General features: G+C 40.6%; 1 protein-coding gene across 1 annotated transcript in view; it reads right to left on the reverse strand.

The window, feature by feature from the left end:
* LOC136884463 (ribosome biogenesis protein NOP53) overlaps window positions 1-20,178 on the reverse strand; it is an 89,872-nt gene that overhangs the window by 49,320 nt on the left and 20,374 nt on the right. Inside the window, exons 3-4 of the mRNA XM_067156653.2 lie at window positions 19,739-19,926; window positions 14,554-14,706 (exon numbers count right to left, since the gene is read on the reverse strand). Coding sequence (XP_067012754.1) covers window positions 14,554-14,706; window positions 19,739-19,926 — 341 coding nt within the window. The remainder of the gene's footprint in view (window positions 1-14,553; window positions 14,707-19,738; window positions 19,927-20,178) is intronic.

The raw sequence follows: 20,178 nt of genomic DNA on the forward strand, positions 1-20,178 counted from the left end.
GATAACATTTAACCAATCTCACTCAATGGCTGAATTTAATTAAAGTTTTATTTATTCAGTGTCAATACAACATGAATATACGAAGGTCTGGCCAGGGTCACACAAGCTGCAGGACATAGTTGACCGTACAACCAGCAACTCCACGCCAAGTCCTGGCCATGGCTCTCTAATGGACAGAGAAGCCCCTTCGGTCGAGTGCTGGTCCTTGAGTGGAGGAAATGCCATTGAAATCAAGTGTGCAGTGTCTGCTCTTTATTGAAACCTGGTAGTCAGGTATAAAATGTTTGGGTGTGTTGAGCCCATAGTAATAACTACCTATTTGAAGCATCAAGGCAGATCAGGACAACGAGCTAAGGAGCACATCTCAAGTGTCTCCGGGAAGGTGCACAAGTGGAAGGAGCTCCCTGGCCAAGGGTTAAGGAGAACAGTGGGTAAACATTACGTCACGATAATACTGATGCCCCTTAAAACTAGTCGGATTTTAACTACGACAATATGAAATCTTACAGTGTGTGTATTTAAGTGCACATTGGTTGCTGTCACTGTATGGATCCATACATGTTGTTATTATTTTCAGGATATTAATTTGGCCAAGAGTTTGTAATTGAATGGGTGCTCGCAAAAACAGGCTAACCAACATTTTGTCAGAACAGAGAAGTCAACTTTTACAAATGTCAAAAAACAAAAAATATACCAAAAAAAATATTTGTTTCATTATTTTATCACGATGTAGTACCTTTAAATTATCAATACCATATATTGGAACTGTATTAAAAATGAAAAGTCGTCGCATAAGACCTATCTGTGTCGGTGCGACGTAAAGCCCCTAGCAAAAAAAAAAAAATGAAAAGTCCTTGGAAAAATAGGAATGAAAAAATGGAAGAAAATTGACTTTGTGTAGACCTACCGTATTTCCCGGCATAATCGTCGCACTTTTTACACCAAAATTTTCAAAAAAAATTATACGAAGAATTTTTAATACCAGTATTTGTATCACTCAAAATATTTATTTATAACTAAATTGTATTTGATACAAATTTAAGATGCATGTAATACTCGCGTTTATACATCAAAATAATTAAAATACCGGGCGAGTTGGCCGAGCGCGTAGAGGCGCGCGGCTGTGAGCTTGCATCCGGGAGATAGTAGGTTCGAATCCCACTATCGGCAGCCCTGAAGATGGTTTTCCGTGGTTTCCCATTTTCACACCAGGCAAATGCTGGGGCTGTACCTTAATTAAGGCCACGGCCGCTTCCTTCCAACTCCTAGGCCTTTCCTATCCCATCGTCGCCATAAGACCTATCTGTGTCGGTGCGACGTAAAGTCCCTAGCAAAATAATTAAAATAGTCTAAAACAAAATTCATAACGTTTTTCCAACCTGAAAATAAAAATGAATGTATTACATTAATTGTCATTAATTTGAGTATTAAAGTTAAAATATTACACTTGCAAAAAATTATCGCTTTGTTGTGAAATATGGACTTACCGGTACAAAATTCATTCCAAATCTTCTGTGTCGCTACCGCAGGTTTCGGTATCCGATGTGCTGTCCTCGCTGCTGTTAATACCAGTATCAGATTCTTTGTCTCTCTCTGCCACACTGCATCATCTTCGGATCCGTCTAGTGCATTCGAAATCCCAGTCGTTTTGGAGACTAGTTCAGGTGGTATAAGATCCCAACTCTTCATCACCCACAAGCATAACAAGTCTAAGGGTGGACGCCTGATATTTCCAGCGGGCGTCAATTGCTGATCGCCGCTCATTATCCACTCGTTGTAAAATCAACCTAAGTGGTCTTTAAAGGGTTTATTAATGCATACGTCTAGTGGCTGCAAAGCAGATGTTAGGTCACCAGGAGTGTCTTATTTTTACTGAGAAGTTGCTTCGCTTTGTTCACGAGGTGACCTCAGAAACTATCTAAAACAAGCAGAGTCGGTTCTTTTAGTAGAGCACCTGGTCTTCTATCCCACACAGTTTTAACCCAGTCCAGCATGAGTTTTACGTCCATCCAACCCTTTGGTTCCACTCGTACATGAATTCCACGGGGAAACTGTATATTCTTAGGCATCGTTTTCTTCTTGAAAATGATGTAAGGCGGCAACTTTCTTCTGTCAGCTGTAATGGCTAGCATTGCCATGCATCGCAACTTCTCACTACCGCTGGTTTTCATTAATACACTCCGTGATCCTTTTAGCGCAATAGTGCTGTTGTGAGGCATATCAAAAAAGATTGGAGTCTGATCGGCATTACCAATTTGAGAAAGCCAGTACGAAGTATCCTTGCGCATACGTATGACAAATCGGTGAAAATTTACAATCTTGTCTGTGTAATCAGCAGGCAACTTTTGGCTTAGTGTTGTTCTCCTTCGCACTGACAGATTGTGTCATCGTAATCCACCCACGACCCGCCTTAAACTGAGTTATGTTGTGTTTGCGTGTTCCCTCCTGTCCCTTAATTTGTAACATTTCATATGATACAATGCAGCCATTTCATTGATGTACATAAACACTTCTTCGTCAATTATAGGAACCTTCCCTGTTTTAGGACCTCTAAACGCGCGTCTAGAAGGGTTTGTGCTTTTTAGCTTGTTTTTTAATTTCCGCCAGTCACGCACCAACTTTTCACTCACTGAAAATTTTCTTTCTGCAGCTCTGTAGCCGTGCTGTTCAGCGAAGGCAATTACGCTTAGCTTGAAGCCCACACAATAGTTTCTATATTTACCCATAATTGCTTATAAATGCTTCACACGTTAATGTTTTGCAATATAAATGACTTTCCGTAATTCTTCACTATGAAAACAAATTATTTCTATAAACACCCCAAAAACAAATTAAAAACTTAAATTCTCACGCACACATGTCTACAGTAATCAGGTCAGTCACAAACAAATAAATGCATCTGTGATCTGTCCATTCCAGAGCAGCCAATACTGTTAGGCAGCAAGGAAGCATGCAGCAATTTGTTATCAGTTGAGCTCGTTGGTTGTGACACACTAGTGCGCTTGCGCAAAGCTCGCAAACCAGAGCACAGACGTCTTCATACATCGCTCTAGCTAGCACGGTGTAGATCTACTGTAGTTGACAGTGTTCCGAGACATCAGTAACAAACATTCATTTTTTCAATTTCCTTTAAACATACGGTAATTAGGCTAATATTTCTTCCCAGTTATTGATGATTTTACATTACATTACTGACGAGTTTATAAAATAAAACTTTAATACCATTGGATAATAATTATCTTGACTGCTTGGGTAAAAGTTTTCATCCCATGCCCGGACACTTATGACGTAGTAGTAAGATAAGAGTCTAGTGATGACAACTGAGACATCGTAAATAATTCGGCTGACCGTGAGCTGAATAATTCCGTGGAAATCTGCGTTATCGTCTCGGATTTCACTTCGTGCGCAACAACGCAGCAGCCAGCCCCATGGTGTAGGGGTAGCGTGCCTGCCTCTTACACCGAGACGCCGGGTTCAGTTCACGGCCGGGTTAGGGAATTTTACCTGTATCTGAGGGCTGGTTCGAGGTCCACTCAACCTACGTGATTACAATTGAGGAGCTATCTGATGGCGAGATGGCGGCCCCGGTCTAGAGAGCCAAGGATAACGGCCGTGAGGATTCATCGTGCTGACCACATGACACCTCGTAATCTGCAGGCCTTCGGGCTGAGCAGCGGTCGCTTGCTAGGCCAAGGTCCTTCGCGACTGTTGCACTGGGGGGCGGGTGGTTGTAATAACGCAGAATTCTATCAGACCTCTTGTCTGCTAGAGGACAAGTGTGTGTTGGTACCGGTATTTCCTGGCAACGTTGCCGATAAGCGATAACTTACAGCCTTACGTATTTCAAATGAGAACTCATAATATGTAGGTGGTGAATAAATTGCACACTCTCTCGCGACCATGTTGTCAAACCGCCGATAGCCTACCGGTAAGCCATGCATCATACATATACCGGTGTTATTTATTTATACGTTGTGCAACATCTTGCAAATGTGACTGTGTTGCCAAATTGCCCATAAACCATACATGTATTTAAATTGCGCATTCATGAGCAACTTACATTGCAGTTCCATTTACCTTTTAACCACATTGGTAAACAAAATTTGGACGTGCGACGATTATGGGATTAAATGTTTTAAGTCCGATTTTTGTACTGAAAATAAAGGATGCGACAATTACGTGGTAGCGACGATTATGCCGGGAAATATAGCTATAGTCAATAGTTTACCTTAGATTCATAACCAAACTTTATTTTATGACCATAAAATACAAAAAAAGTGTTTTATACAGCAAACTAGACATAAAGATGCTTCAGACTTTTGAAATATGACATAACTTTCCCTCATGGGACAATCATCAGTCATATGGGTCATATTCTAATGCACTGGAAAATGATTCCTCAGTCACTTTTTGGTCATTGCCAGCTGTCAGTTCTCTGTAATACTGGTGATATCTTGCAGGGACATATTCAAGTAGCTCAAGCAAGTCCTTCAGCTTTGCTGGCTTTATTGGCCTTGTAACACTGTACTTCGGTGACAGCTGAACACTAGCAAGTGATGGCCGACCACCATTACTCTTCCTTTTGTGAAGGTCAACACAATCATATTCCTCAACAATACCATATGAATATTTTTAAAAAATTCTTCAATGGTTCATCTTTCGTAAATAGTATGCCTGAAACTTTACTAATTAGTACTCTTTGCTTATTACAGATACCATTCTCTTGGTTACTTTTTCTAGCAAAGGTTTAGTGCTCACAAACTTATCACTTGTCAATTTTACTTCTTGAAATGGCTTTCTTACTCTAGCTCCTTTTACTAAATCCATCCATTCATCTGGCACAAAAACACAAGAAACACCCACAGCCTCTAGCATACATAGGAATAAGGTTTGCTAACCTACATATACAGCAACGCCATCTTTACGGCCTCCTCCGTAAACGTATGTTACCCCGATTTTGCAATAACAAAATTGGTCTAAATAAAATGGCATAAAATTCAAAACGTTGTATCTCATCACACAGGATTACCTCATGTTACCCCAACCCACTGAAGATAGTTTGAACCTTCCACTATAGATGGCAGCACATAACTCATTTTTTTCCAAATTTGTTGGTTAGCCCGTTTTTGCGAGCACCCATTCAATTGTTCTGATACCTGAGAAAATGGAAGTCTATATGTGGGAAGACTACCACACCATTACGTTGTATCTCATGCATGTAAAATCTTAACAAAAATTATTTAGAAGGGTAGGAAGACAGTGACAATGAACTGGAGGAAGAAGGTTTTTGAATGAATGTACAAACTTATGAGGCAATCTCAACTTCACGACTGATATCGGAAGACTGAACAAGGAAGAACAACCCCATGTTTATGTCGTCTGTAGATTCAGAAGAGACTTTCGACATAGCACACTGAATCAAACATTTTTAAATTCTTAAGAGAAATGGAAGTAAGTACAGGGAACAAAGAGTCATTTATAATACATATTGTGAGAGTAAAGGGATATGAAAGGGAAACAACACAGGAATCAGGCAGGAGTGAACTTTTTAAGAGACACGAGCAGACAACGTAGAAAATCAAAAGGAGTCACTGTTGAGGTGAGAGGTAATTACAACTCTCAGGTTTGCTGATTATATTGTGATCTTTTTAGAATCCGCAGAAGATATGGAGGAGATGTTGAATGGAATGGATATACAGTAGAAGTCCGTTATAGCGAGAATTCATAATGTCTGAATATTTACTCGCTATACCGGATTGTCGTTATATCTGATTTTTGTATAAAAGTCGGAAACCCCCCCCATGCATATTAAAATTGGTATGAAACGGCAATCAGTTTGTTTCTGCAGATGTTGTCCACACTACGGCTTACTTGTTTGTTATTTTTCGAAATCCGATACTACGTGAAAGTGAATGTTTAATATCATTCTGAAAAAAATAGAGTACCGTATTTCTCCGAATCCAAGATGAACCCCACTTTTTCCTTCTAAAAATTTAAATCAGACTCAAAAAGTACTTTGTAAAATCATATGAATGCCTTTGTTGTACAATAGGCATACGCATTTTTAGACGCCGAACATTGACTTTCGTCATGCCTATTTTTTTGCGGCTGCACAATTATTCTTTATTTCCGCGGGTTTAATGGCCATTAACTTAAAATTGGCATCATAATACCGAAGAGAACCCGTTGAAAATTTGCCGGCAATACCTATTCCATGCGTCTGTACATTACGACGATCCATCAGGAAATTATTCTTGCTGTCTATGAAACTGTTACTTTTTTGATGGTTATGAATTTCATGTTTTTGGTCCGTATTGAACAATATATAAGTAATAATAATAATAACTTAAATGTTTCCACCTTTTCAATACAATATATTCACAAATTTACAAAATTATACGGTACTAGTTTCGACCCATCTAGGGGTCATCATCAGCCGTATTGGAGCAAAGATCATTTGTGGCGAAATCCTAAGACAATATTATTTTAAAGAATAACAAGTGAAATGAGATGTTATGGTAATAGTTAATAATACAAGGAATATACATAATAAGAGGTTTTTAACAAAGAATAAAGTATAAATGGGGTGTTGTAAAAATTATAATCATGGAAATCAGTAAGTTCTTGTATTGAAATGAAATATGGCTTAGGAAGAGGGCTTAAGGTGGGGCTGAAGGGTGCGGGAGAAAGTGTAATTGTCTTGGAAAAGTACCTTTGATTAAATTTAGGATTGAGTTTAGGTTGGCTGCATTATTGTTTCTGAGGAAAGTGATAAATAGATCGAAGAGTATGTTGGGTTTCTCTGAGATTTCATTGAGATTGTGACTGGCATTAAAGTATTGGGCCCTTTACTGAACATAATGGAAAATTACTACATACACCTAGACCAATACTTTAATGCCAGTCACAATCTCAATGAAATCTCAGAGAAACCCAACATACTCTTCGATCTATTTATCACTTTCCTCAGAAACAATAATGCAGCCAACCTAAACTCAATCCTAAATTTAATCAAAGGTACTTTTCCAAGACAATTACACTTTCTCCCGCACCCTTCAGCCCCACCTTAAGCCCTCTTCCTAAGCCATATTTCATTTCAATACAAGAACTTACTGATTTCCATGATTATAATTTTTACAACACCCCATTTATACTTTATTCTTTGTTAAAAACCTCTTATTATGTATATTCCTTGTATTATTAACTATTACCATAACATCTCATTTCACTTGTTATTCTTTAAAATAATATTGTCTTAGGATTTCGCCACAAATGATCTTTGCTCCAATACGGCTGATGATGACCCCTAGATGGGTCGAAACTAGTACCGTATAATTTTGTAAATTTGTGAATATATTGTATTGAAAAGGTGGAAACATTTAAGTTATTATTATTATTACTGTTACTTTTACTCAGCGTCAGATGTAACCGGCTACCGTTACACGCACGTCTCGCTTGCCGGGTTGGGCCAACTTCAGCGGCTAGCGATGTATAGGCCTGATCGCGGACGTCGAAAGTCAACGAACGAGTTTATTGCGCCACGGTGTGGCCATTCCGCTATTTGTCTTCACACTAACGCCAAATATTGACTTTAGTTAGGCCTATGCCGAAAATATTCCTGCTGTCTATAGGACTTAATTTTGCTAAGCGTCAAGTACAATAGACGCGTTATAACTCTGCCACTGAGTAGCCACGGCCTTTCTAAGAATTCGAAGGCTCGCATGTTTTGATGTCATTCTGCAGATTTGAGAAACGTTTTTGTAAAGGCCAATAGAACGCCATACTCTCTTCATTATTTCCTGCGATCCCGTGTGTAACTTCACTGGTGATGTAGGCTATAACAAGGAGGCGGTCATTTGTCAACGAGTTTTGTGGGCGCGTGAAAAGAAGTAGCGTGGTTAACGCGGTAGTTGCCAGTGGTATCCATTAACTTACTGTTAGGCCGCGAATGCAAGACAACCCTTGAGTTTTCGCATGAGATTCTGAGAAAAAAGTCTTGGATTTGGAGAAATACGGTATCACTCCAGAGGTTTCTGTGGCAAACACTTCAGTTCTCTTCTTCAAACGGCGTCACCTAACCATATATGTAACATGAAAACATATTTCAAACGCAAGTAGAGAAATGATAACCTACTCGCGAAAACTTTACATGTAAATAGCCTTTCCGAAATTTAACTAGACGCGAGAAGATATGAAATATCCTCTGAAATCAGTGATGTACTCTGCCATATCTCGAGGTGTATCACATTCTTACTTAATTTCCGTATATAACATTAAAATTAAGATATCGTTTAATTCAGTCTTTATTTTTAACGAGTTAACAACTGCTATCGGCCATGTTATTTACGCATTTATTACGAAACATGTTATCCTCTTTCATTTCGAATTTTCTTTAGAGAACAGCAGTCGACGGGTATTAGGTACCGGGTACTAATCAACTCCAACATCGCCTTTGAATGTCGACGAGAGAACACTCTAGTGCACATAGCGAGGAAGTGATGCCGACGGTAATCGATCGTATGCAATATCATCGCTGGGGTGCATAAATATCGCTTACAGAAAAAATCGCACGCGCTTAATAGCTCGTAATAGCAGACGCATCAGTGATAGCGCTCTCGCTGTAACCGAAGGAAGATACACAGTTTAATATAGGAATTTTGAAGGGACAGAAAAAAGTCGTCGCTATATCGAAGGTCTCGTTATATGCCGTACTCGCTATAGTGGACTTCTACTGTACTTTGAAAACTGAAAATGATGATTGTTGTTTAAAGGGGCCTAATACCTACGTCATTGGCCCCTAATAGTACAAGGTGCAACGAAATGAAAATTGAAACGTCAAAATGTATCCAGTGATTAAAAACTAAAACAAATGATGAAAAAAACTACAGTGAAATAAGAACGATCAGCGGATCCAATTTACAATGTCTAAATTACCAGGATGATGATCTAAAGGGGTCCAAAATCAAGGTCACCGGCCCCTGGTAAAGAAGAACCATGGTGTTCCTCCTATAGTGGTACCACACACAGGTAACATATACGTATGGTGTTCTGCACATAAGCAACGCAGACCCATGCTGTTAGTCACATAGTGGGAGCAATCACGAGCGCCGGTATACTTGTGGTGTTCCTCACTTAGTGTTACTAATCACAGGCAACGTAGACCCACGGAGTTTCTCAGCAAGTGATACTACTCGTAGGTAGCGCAGTCCCATTCTGAACACAGGGGAGCCGTCACATTACAGCACGTCTACATTAGTTCACGCAGCCGAATGCCCCCACCGCCTCGGTGGAATACACAGGATAGTACTAACAACAGGCACCGTCCAAAGCGTGGTGTTCCTAACATAAGGGTACTACTCTGATAGTTCCGTTTTTATGAGTTTCGACTTGACAGTCAACTGGAAGTCAGACGGTGGTGCCAAACTGCTACAAATACAAACAGCTGATTTACGATACACAATACAAACGTAAATATATATACTGGAATATAATTAATTATTCTTTGTAGCAACATACATAATTCACATAACATGAACAACAGCACAAAATACATTTAGGACAAGGCTACAAAATAAAAATATGTCAATGCTCGAACAGATAAAACGTGAGAAAATTAAATTAAATTTCTACTCACCATGTAGAAGAGCTGGTGTTGCTGTTAGATTCAATTTCCCCTAAGGACGGAAATAATCCTACAAAGGGAACACACCACTCATTTCTGAGTCACTATCGGCATTGTCATAGTCTGTTGAGGTTTCACTCTCGCCTGACCCTAAGGAGATAATAAAGTCTTCAACATAATCATCTATGAGACTTTCTTTCTACCATGCTTTAATCCATCTCGGATTTCGTGTGTCTCACAACATCGCTCCGGTCCTTCGCACTTATACGGCCTACGGCTTCGAAAATAAGTCTTTCAACTTGTACCTTGTTACATACTATTCACTACAATATAACGTGCTACACTATTAAAAAATACTAAACAATAAATCTATAAACTCTACACTACGAAATATAAACGAACAACCTAGCACACATACCGCCAAAAGAATTCAGCACAATACAACACACAGCAGATAGCACGTGGTTACAGAAAACAGCAGCAACAATACTGCTAACCAGAACTGAAAATGAACGCGCTCTATCGGAGCGATCGGCTGCCTATGATTGGCGGTTGATTAATTCACTTACCCTTCTCCAAAAGACAGCGCTCAAACGTCAAGTCGAAACTCATAACTGAACTATAGGTAACGTAGATCCATGGTGTTCCTAACATGACGGTACTAATCACAAGAAAAGTTGATCCATGGTCTTCCTCACGTAATGGTACTAATCACAAGTTGTCTCATGGTTCTAAAATCATCATCCATTGGTTGCCCCTTTCAGTCGCCTCTTACGACAGGCAGAGGATTCCGTGGGTGTTTTCTTTGTTTGCGTCCCCTGCCCACAGGGGGCTGTGTGTTTGGTCCGCGAGAGCTACCGTATAATCTCGAATACCACCCGACTTGTTTTTTCGAAAATATCGCTTCCAAAATTGGGTGCGGGTCTTATTTAAAATTTTGGGAAATTTATCTTCCGAATGCGCGTAAATCGGGTATCAGCGCCGGCGCGGCTTGGCAACAATGCTGTCATAATACCAATATAAATGGTCCGTTATTGGACATTATAAATTTTCCAGCCAACTTATTCCTGGTTGCCAGCGTTTCGCCCCCGTGTGCTAAGTTGGGCTCATCAGTTGGTACCTAGCACACCTAACAAGATGCATGACTAGTGCATACCGTGGAGGCCACTGCGTAGGCTACTTGGAGCCACCGGCAGTGCCAATGCACTATGAGAGGCTTTGTCTCATTACCAAAATTGATGCCCGCTTGGCCAACAGATGATACAGATGTTGATTCCCACAGGGAATCTGAAATACTTGTCCCAAATCTGTATCAAACAACGCTCTCACCGTATGCTACTTCCGTGCTTGGCGTCAGTCTCACGCACATTCTCGGAGTATCAACGTGAATTCCACAAAGTAATTTGGGAAGCTGAAATTATTGGAAATCATGCCGCCGGTAGGAAATACGATATTGACGAGTCATGTATTCGCTATTGGAGAAAGAAGAAAAATGTGCTATTAACATGTAGTGGTGATCGTAGAGCTTTTCGTGGACTGAGTGTACAGTTTCCAAAAATTTTAAAAAACTTATAAATATGTGACAAAAAGAGGGGAATTGGGATATGGTACGTCAACCAAACTGCGTCATCTAAAGGCATCGGAGATCGCAAAGGAACTTTCATCGGAACGGTTTAAGGCAAGCCGAGGATAGGTTTGTAATTTTTATAAAAGAATTGGGTTGAGCGTACAAAGGCATACCTCAATTTCACAGCATCTTCCTGGTGCCTACAATGAGAAGGTATTGTCGTTTAAGCGTCACATAATTCGGTTACTTCCCCAAAATGGCAATGCAGATCAGACACCAGTCTACTTTGAAATGCCAGTGGACAGGACTGTGAATGTTAAGGGTGCGAAAATGTAACCATCAGAACAGGTGGTAATGAAAAACAACGGTGTACGGTAATGTTATGTATTCTCGCCGACGGAACCAAATTGCCGCCGTACATTGTTCCCAAGCGAAAGACGCCTCCAAAAAATCTACCCGCTGGTGTTATCGTCAGATCTCAGAACTCCGACTGGATGGACAGTTCACTTGTGGAAGACTGGGTAAAGTGTGTCTGGCAACGTCGCCCTGGTGCATTGTTGGGACAAAAGAGCTTGCTTGTTCTTAACAGTTACCGCAGCCACACAACAGACGCTGTGAAGAAACATCAAGGATGGGAAAACTGACCTAACAGTCATTCCGGGCGGGATGACGTCTATGATACAGCCGCTGGATGTCTGCGTGAACCGTCCATTTAAAGCAGCCTTGAAACAGCTCTATACAGAATGGTTGGCAGCTGGTAATCACACACTGACACCAACTGGTCGCATTCAGCACCCGGAAGTTCAGCTGCTGTGTTCGTGGATTTTGACAGCATGGAACCGTATTCCTGGAGACCTCATATGGAAGAGCTTCAGGAAATGTAGCATTTCTAATGCTATGGATGGCAGCGATGGCGATATTTTGGGGGAAGGTGATGCTGATGAAAGTTCCGAAGTTGGTATTGTACCGGTTACGACCTGCACATGCCGTATTTTTTAATAATTAATTGTATTCAATCATCACGCAAGATATTCAGAGCGAACTTGGTTTGTTTACGTTCGGAGGAACGAGCAGGCAAGCCGAGGACAGCTGTGTGTGTGACGTAGCTGCAGGGGCAAGATAAACTACCCGCCTGACACGCCACGTGTAGCTGGCCTGACCTGGTATGTTCTGGATATGAACGTCACACCTTCGCGAACATTCGATTGAAAAAATTTCAAAACTTCTCTAATAATTATCGCAGCGACTTGAGCGATACGTCACTTTGAAGAGAATAACATAAATGTCTCAAATTGTGAATCTCAAGGAAATCCGTCGAGGGATTCGTGAGATAACCAGCCTCAAGGGATCGCGTTATGTGATGACGTGGAAGCCCCCAAACTGAATGTAAGGAGAGCTCACTTTATCCAGATCAGACAGTCATAGCTGAGTGTTCAGCCTGACTCTCCACGCTGCAGAGCTCGTCGAAGTGCTGACAGAGGCTATCTTCAAATATTTAAAGTCTTCATGTGGGACTTAAACTTTGACAGTCGTGTTGAACTTATCAATTGTGCGCGTGTGAACTCTAATGTATAACAAAGTCTTTATAATGGACATGGAGTCTATCAGTCAAGTTGAACTTGTAATTTTTGCGAGTGATGAAGAACAAATTATTCAAAGTCTTTATTTGAACTTATAAATTTTGTGTGTGTGGGAACTCTGATTATGACAAGTCATGTATTGGACTTAAGTGACGACAGTTCAGTTGAACTTATGTTCCGTGCACTTGTAGAAACTTCTCGATATAACTCACTTTCGTTCTTGTAGAACTGAGTTCATTACCACGTTGCCTGTGTGAAACTTAATCTCTGAACCAATATTAATTTAAATGTGACACTACTGCAATATTCTAGGAACTGTGATATTTTTTTCTTTACATTTCAGTCAGCATAATTTCTTTAATAGACACGAGTATTTATGAAAGAGTTTGAACTTTCCCATGAATATTACTGCAAATGATTACCATGATAAAAGTATAATCGTGTGCTGCGACACAAGTGTTTCACTGTGAATTCTAACTGTGGTTTTTGTTTTATCCAATTCAAATAGAACTGTGTATTATTTTTATGAACAGTGTGGAAATTATTTGTGTGTGACTGACAGCAGTGTCTTTGATAAACTCTAGAGCAGTCATACATTTCTTTCAATGTCAAGTGTTAATTTATTTAGTGGAAAATCACCACGAACTATGCCAAGTGCGTGAACAATTTTCAGTTTCCTTACTTCTATTCATGACCTGTGCTTTATTTTCTTCCAATTTCAATGCTAATCGCATCTACATCTTTAGTGAACTTTTAAATTCTATCTACAAGATTAGGAGTGAATTCGACGGCATATCCCAACCATATTAAATGAAACAGTGCTGTTAAACCAAAGTGTCGGGGGACTGTGTAATTCTGGACACTCGTATAAGTTATGTGACGAGTGATTACCCCGTAACATTGTCTGAGAAAGTCTGAGAACGTCCAGAACGTCGAAAGTTCGAGACTCAAACCAATATCAAACCGACTTGGGTTTTCCGGCCTCATATCAACGAAGTATTGGCAACTTCCAGAACGTGTTCCAGTCCCGTGCAGCCTGGTGAACTGGGAGCACGGATCATTAAAAGGCGATGTTGAAGACAGCGACTATCAACAGTAAGGTGATGTGCACTTTGAAATGCATTTCCTGAATAAAAAACTATTATTCAATCTAATTAAAATTTTTCTTGTAGATAGGACCCTGCCTCCTGTACCAAGCCCTAGCTAGTAACCACCCAGTATTGCCCTGAGGACTACTTCATGCTAACTTTAAAGTTAAATCATAAAGTCGGGCTCTTTTACTGGTACAGTATTGATGATGATGATGATGATGAATGAATGAACTCGTTGGATATCGTTTTGGAAATGTTTGTTTACTTTTATTTGTATTTTCTAATCATTTGATGTGTGTTAGTAAAGATTGTAAATAATTTTGACTTCACTTTTTTTTTTTTTAATTTGTTTCTGTCAAAATAAGGGTGCGGGTCTTATTGGGTGGCGGGTGGTATTCGAAATTATACGGTATTTTAATTTGCTAAAGTCCACCGGCAAACCGGTTAGGACCCCCCTATCCGCCACCTGGGATGCGCCACGTGGGAGTATCACCTCTCCCCCGCTACGTCAGCATAGCAGGTTCGTGGCAACACTGAAAAAAAATCTAAAACAGAAATGAATGAGTGTAGTGGGGCAAGATCGGGTGTACTAAGTAGAGCAAGACGTTAAACTATCTGTCTGTTCATTTAGCTCTGCAGGGGTCACAAAGCCTAACTTCACACGGGTACATGTACGACGACCATTCCACTCACCAGGATGCGGAGGCTCAACGGCAGGCAAACAGCTCTTCTTCTTCAATGACTTCGGAACCCTCTTCTTCATCTGCCCTGTGTTCTTTAATGTGTACTGCAGTGTTGCCGGAGTCAGCCACTCTGCATTACCCCCAAGAGGATCGCTTTCATTACCTGCGGAACATAAATGAGATCACAAATTACCGGTAACAGACAGCACCTGACATGCGAGTAAATCTACCAACACAAGGCTGACGCAATTTCTAATCCCAGCGGACTGAGCTACTGAGCTTGGCAATAAGATTCTTAATTAAAGGGAAGGAACAAATCAAGTCATAGGAACCACATTTTGTGATTCCCCCCCAAGATATTAAATCTCTAGACGCAAGAGACTACCATATTTACTCACCATCGTGTACATGAAGCACCATAATTTTTGTTCCACTACGTAATTAAAGGAGAAAAATAATGTCGCACATAAGTTATCTCGCAGATGTGAGCACAGTTCTAGCAGTCTCTGCTTGTTCGGACAAACGGCAGGTAGGTATTTAGAATACTGCATGATCCTTCAGTACTCCCTCACCTAACGAACTACAGTAAAATGGAATGCAATGTTCAGGGTCGTTCACTCAAGGTGGGGCCGGGGCAGCGCAGCGGGTAGATGGGCGAGCTGGTCAGACGAGCACACGGCAACTCGCTAATCTTGGGGCCGGGAGAGCGCATGTAAACAACAAGCACACATAACGCATAATCAAAGTAAAATAATTTCTCACCTTGTCACAGAAGATGTTGACAATGTCCTCCACCTGCATCTACACATTTCTGGATTCATCTATGGAAATGCTCATTCATACGCATTAGTTCACCTAGCGAGAAAACCTCAATTTCTCTTGTAATATTTTGTTTGAGTTCATTTACAGTGTAAGGGTTGTTGCATAAAACTTATTTTTCCCATAAATAAAAATTGCAAACCATAAGATCTGGGGATCTTGCAGGCCACAATGGTTTACTTAATTACTCTGTTGTCCGACTTGTTGGCTGAACGGTCAGCGTACTGGCCTTCGGTTCAGAGGGTCCCGGGTTCGATTCCCAGCCGGGTCGGGGATTTTAACCTTAATTGGTTAATTCCAGTGGCACGGGGGCTGGGTTTATATGCTGTCTTCATCATCATTTCATCCTCATCACGATGCGCAGGTCACCTACGGGTGTCGAATAGAAAGACCTGCACCTGGCGAGCCGAACTTGTCTTCGGACACTCCCGGCACTAAAAGCCATACGCCATTTCAATTACTCTGTTGTCAAAAATTACCTCAATTAAACGGTAATGACTCGTTAGCTGTATGTGTGGTTGCCGAGTCTTGCTGGAAATATCCAGACTGGCGTTCATTGCCCGTCAATTGTTAAAAAATGGTACAAGAATGTCATTCCTGTATCCAGTGATTGTCGTTTCAAAAACTATAGGCCTTATCCTGTCTGCAGTTACTGCCGCCAACACTCCCAGTTCACACTACAGATGAACTCAAACAAAACATCACGAGAGAAATTGAGGCTATATCGGTAGGTGAACTAATGCGTATGAATGAGCATTTCCTTAGATGAATCCAGAAATGTGTAGATGCAGGTGGAGGACATATTCTATGACAAGGTGGGAAATTATTTTACTATGCGTTATTATGTGTTTGTTATTTACAGGCGCTCTCCCGGCCCCACCTTGAGTGAAAGCCCCTGTATTTTCTTCCTAACAATTTGCTTATCAGTGAGTAATGGAGGAACATTCAAGTTTACAGGAAAGTTTCCAAGCAATTCAATCTGCCAAAAAACAAGTAATTGATTGCATTATTGCTCAGACTTTATTCTGACGCAGTTTATTCATTCGTAAATATTAAATAACATGTTAAGGAACTTACTCAAATGTAACAAATTACTATATTAAAATTATTACTTCTAACCCCTCTGCTTACTGTATAAATCTGTGCTTGGGGCCTTGAACTTATAATTTAAATTATGTTGTTGGTTAGAATCATACACGACTGCACCAAAATGTCAATATGTCTTGAACTAAGGGCTCATATAACACATAACTTTTGCAGAAATACTCACAAAGAATTATACTTATGCAACTTTGGTAAATTATAATGCAAAATCTGTACTGATACGGCTCGCCGGACTCTAAAGCCTACTGTACAAAACAATCATCAGACATCTTTGTCAACTATAGCAGAGGTGTTGGTGATTTTTGTTTTAAGGAGTATTACAACTAAGTAATCATCCTCTCTGAAAAAATTAAGTGGAAAACAAATTTAATATTAAACAAAATTATTTATTCAACAGAGGAATTTGAAAATGAATTTAAAAATAAAACAAAACTAATTGCATTAAGCCAAAAAGCTCACAAACGCAACAAATGGGAATGCACGTTCCCTGAGTAACAGAACACTTGAAATTGACATACCCTTGATTAATCCACTGCCACACATGAAGTGAAGGACGATGGACATAACCGTCATTACAAATTCTTGTCAGATGGTTGTAAATCAATTTTCAAACTTCCTCTTTATATCAAGCACCTCATCAGATAGCTCTCATGAATCAGAACTTGATGAATTTTATAGACATAAAAGGGGAAAGAATTCTTACAAGATGATTTTAATGTGTTTGTGTGTTATATACGTAATTTAAAATGCCTTTGTATCTCGTTTATTTTTACCTGTTTTCTTTATGATGTTTAATGTTAGCTGAGGATGATCCCACATGGATCAAAACATGTAAATGAACACCTAGGAAACAGATGGAGGGAGAGTAGCACATGGATAGAGTACACGGAAAAGAAAAACACTGTTCTAAAATTTTCCGCTGCAGCCTTCTCCACTGGAGGATAGAATAATGAAGGTCACTGTTGGCAAGTAGGCGCTGTGTGGGGTGAGGGAAGGTGGGGTTAGACGGACAAGAGAATGGAAAAAAAAAGGAGTGGTTATCTAATATTAAGACCATGGTTTCCCTGGACCTGAACATCAGATGATGTCACACTTTGCAATCTCGAAGGACAACAGGGTGGGAACTTTGGGTAAATATTTGAGGAGTTCAACTATGAAGGATTCACTGAACATGGTTTGATGGTGCCTGGTGTGAATGAGGACAGGAAGCTTTATGTTAGTAGTTTTGCAGTGTATATGTGTTGCTAGTTAAGCCAGAGCCTGGTACATAATGTTGGTGATGCTGTTGGCAAAAGTGGTGTTAGGTATATGTGTTTACCGGTTCCCACTGTGGGTGGGAAAAGTAGGCAGCATAAGTGGCAACTAAAAGGGGCTCAAGGTGCTCTCAACTTGGAAGTGCGGGTTGGCGACCATGGGGCCCTTAGTTGAGTCCTGACATTGATTCCACCCGTGCCAGGCTCCTCACTTTCATCTATCCTATCCAACCTACACTGGTCAACTCTTGTTATTTTCCGAGCCCAACGGTATTAGATTGCGAGGCCTAGGGAGTCTCATGTTCACGCCATTCATTCCCTTATCTTCCTTTGGTCAATACCTTCATTTTTTAAAGTGTCGGATCCCTTCCATTCTTTCTCTCTGATTAGTGTTATAAAGAGGATGGTTGCCTAGTTGTACTTCCTCTTAAAACAATAATACCACTACCACTGTGTCGACAGGGGAAAGACTCGCAAGGGGTCGGAGGTTGGCAGGGTTCATAATGAGTGAGAATATTTTTTTAAGGTGATTGTGAGGCTCTTTGGAAGAAGATGCCGGGTGTAGATTGCTTGTTTTAAAATGTTACTGATTTCATGTAGACCCATATGATATATGATTATGAAAGGTACAGGGTTAGGTTGCTCTGGGAGTCTAGGGACAGAGTTTATTATTATTAGTTTTTTACAACTTGCTTTACGTCGCACCGACACAGACAGGTCTTATGGCGAGGATGGGATAGGAAATGCCTAGGAGTAGGAAGGAAGCGGCCGTGGCCTTAATTAAGGTACAGCTCCAGCATTTGCCTGGTGTGAAAACGAGAAACCATGGAAATCCATCTTCATGGCTGCTGACAGTGGGGCTCGAATCCACTATCTCCCGGATGCAACCTCACAGCTGCGCGCCCCTAACCGCCCGGTGTGGACAGAGTTCATGTTCCAGGAGATCTGGCAGTCAACTAATGGAGTAGGGTAACCCCTAGCAGTAAACACAGGCTTTAGAGGTTGAACAAATCCGTTTGCCCTGGATGGCCAAGCTGAATGGTAGAGATTGCTTTGTGTGATTAGGGTGAAAATTGTTATAAGATACTGCTTATGATTGGTGGGTATGATGTGTACAGAGGTGTGGATTCTGCCATTCTCTGGGTGGGTCAATGTTTTCCCATGAACAGGTTGGCATAGGATGGAGCCATCCTGGTGCTCATGGCGATGCCATGATTCTGGTGGAATAATTGCCCATTGAAATTAAAAATAATGTGAGTTAGGATGTAGTGTGTGAAGTAGATGAGGAAGGCAGGGCACTGGGTTGACCTGTGTTCAAGAAGTCCAACTGCATGAGGATGTTGGAATAAAGCGAAGTGACATCCATGCGAGAAGTTTGGCTGGAAACAATGGGGCATCCTGGATTGTTGGCCTTGTGTGTCTTGGGAAGCAAGTGGCTTAACTAGCAACACAATAGCTAAACGTATAACGCAGTCACTGCAATAACTGCAAAGCCAATAACACAGATCTTCCTGTCCTAATTCACATCGGCAAAAATAGATAGCATCGAAACCGTTTATTGCAACATCGCTTATTATGACATATCTTATAAAATGGCATTTTTATCACATTTTTGGAGAAATGTATATCCAACGTTGATTTTTGTTTGTTACACATTTGGGGATTGCTGACAACAATGTCAAATTCTTGCCCTGAGAAGAAAAATAGCTAAGACAAGCATTGCAGTGAAGATGTCACAAAAGAAAGGGAGCAATCACACATCATGTGGAAAACAAACGTTCAGGAATTGTCTCACATCAACGATTTCTACAACAGAGAGAACATCTTATACACTAGCCACGACCGTATGCAAAACCACTGTTGCTACTTCTTTCCTCTCAGTCCCATTCCACAAATACACGACTTATTTCACGAGTGTTTTTTAACTTATTCTGTTGATGTAATTGTGCAGCCTAAAACTTACAGATATGACAGTTTTAACAACAACAAAAACAATTTGTGCAACCACAACACACTTACAATCTCCAGCCCACAAGTCCTTTGTGAACTCTCCTCTTTTGGGTTTGTTCTTCCTCCTGGACTCCGCCAGCGCTCTGTTTCGAATTGCGTCGATCTCCTTTGCTTTGAGGATGCCATTTCTCCTCCTCTCGGCTTGGAACTTCTTCACGATCGGATTCTTCCTCTCTTCGGGAGTGCGGACGCGATTCCTGGTGGAGATGGAAGAGTTTGGAATTAGAATAAGCACAGAGAAGAGTAGTAAAAGAGTATTGTAGTGGTAGGAAGGAAAGCAGTACGACTACTAGTACTAGATTAGGAAGGACTCCATCCATCCAGGGCAGCAGAAGAAGGCAACATTTTACAGTCCGATTAGTAGTTCCCCTTAAAAACACAAGCTTTTGAAAAAGAAATTAATACAATATATGAGATGGCAAACAGAAACGGATATTTGAAGAAATATG

This window comes from Anabrus simplex, chromosome 12 (genome assembly GCF_040414725.1).
Source record: "Anabrus simplex isolate iqAnaSimp1 chromosome 12, ASM4041472v1, whole genome shotgun sequence".
NCBI lineage: Eukaryota > Metazoa > Arthropoda > Insecta > Orthoptera > Tettigoniidae > Anabrus > Anabrus simplex.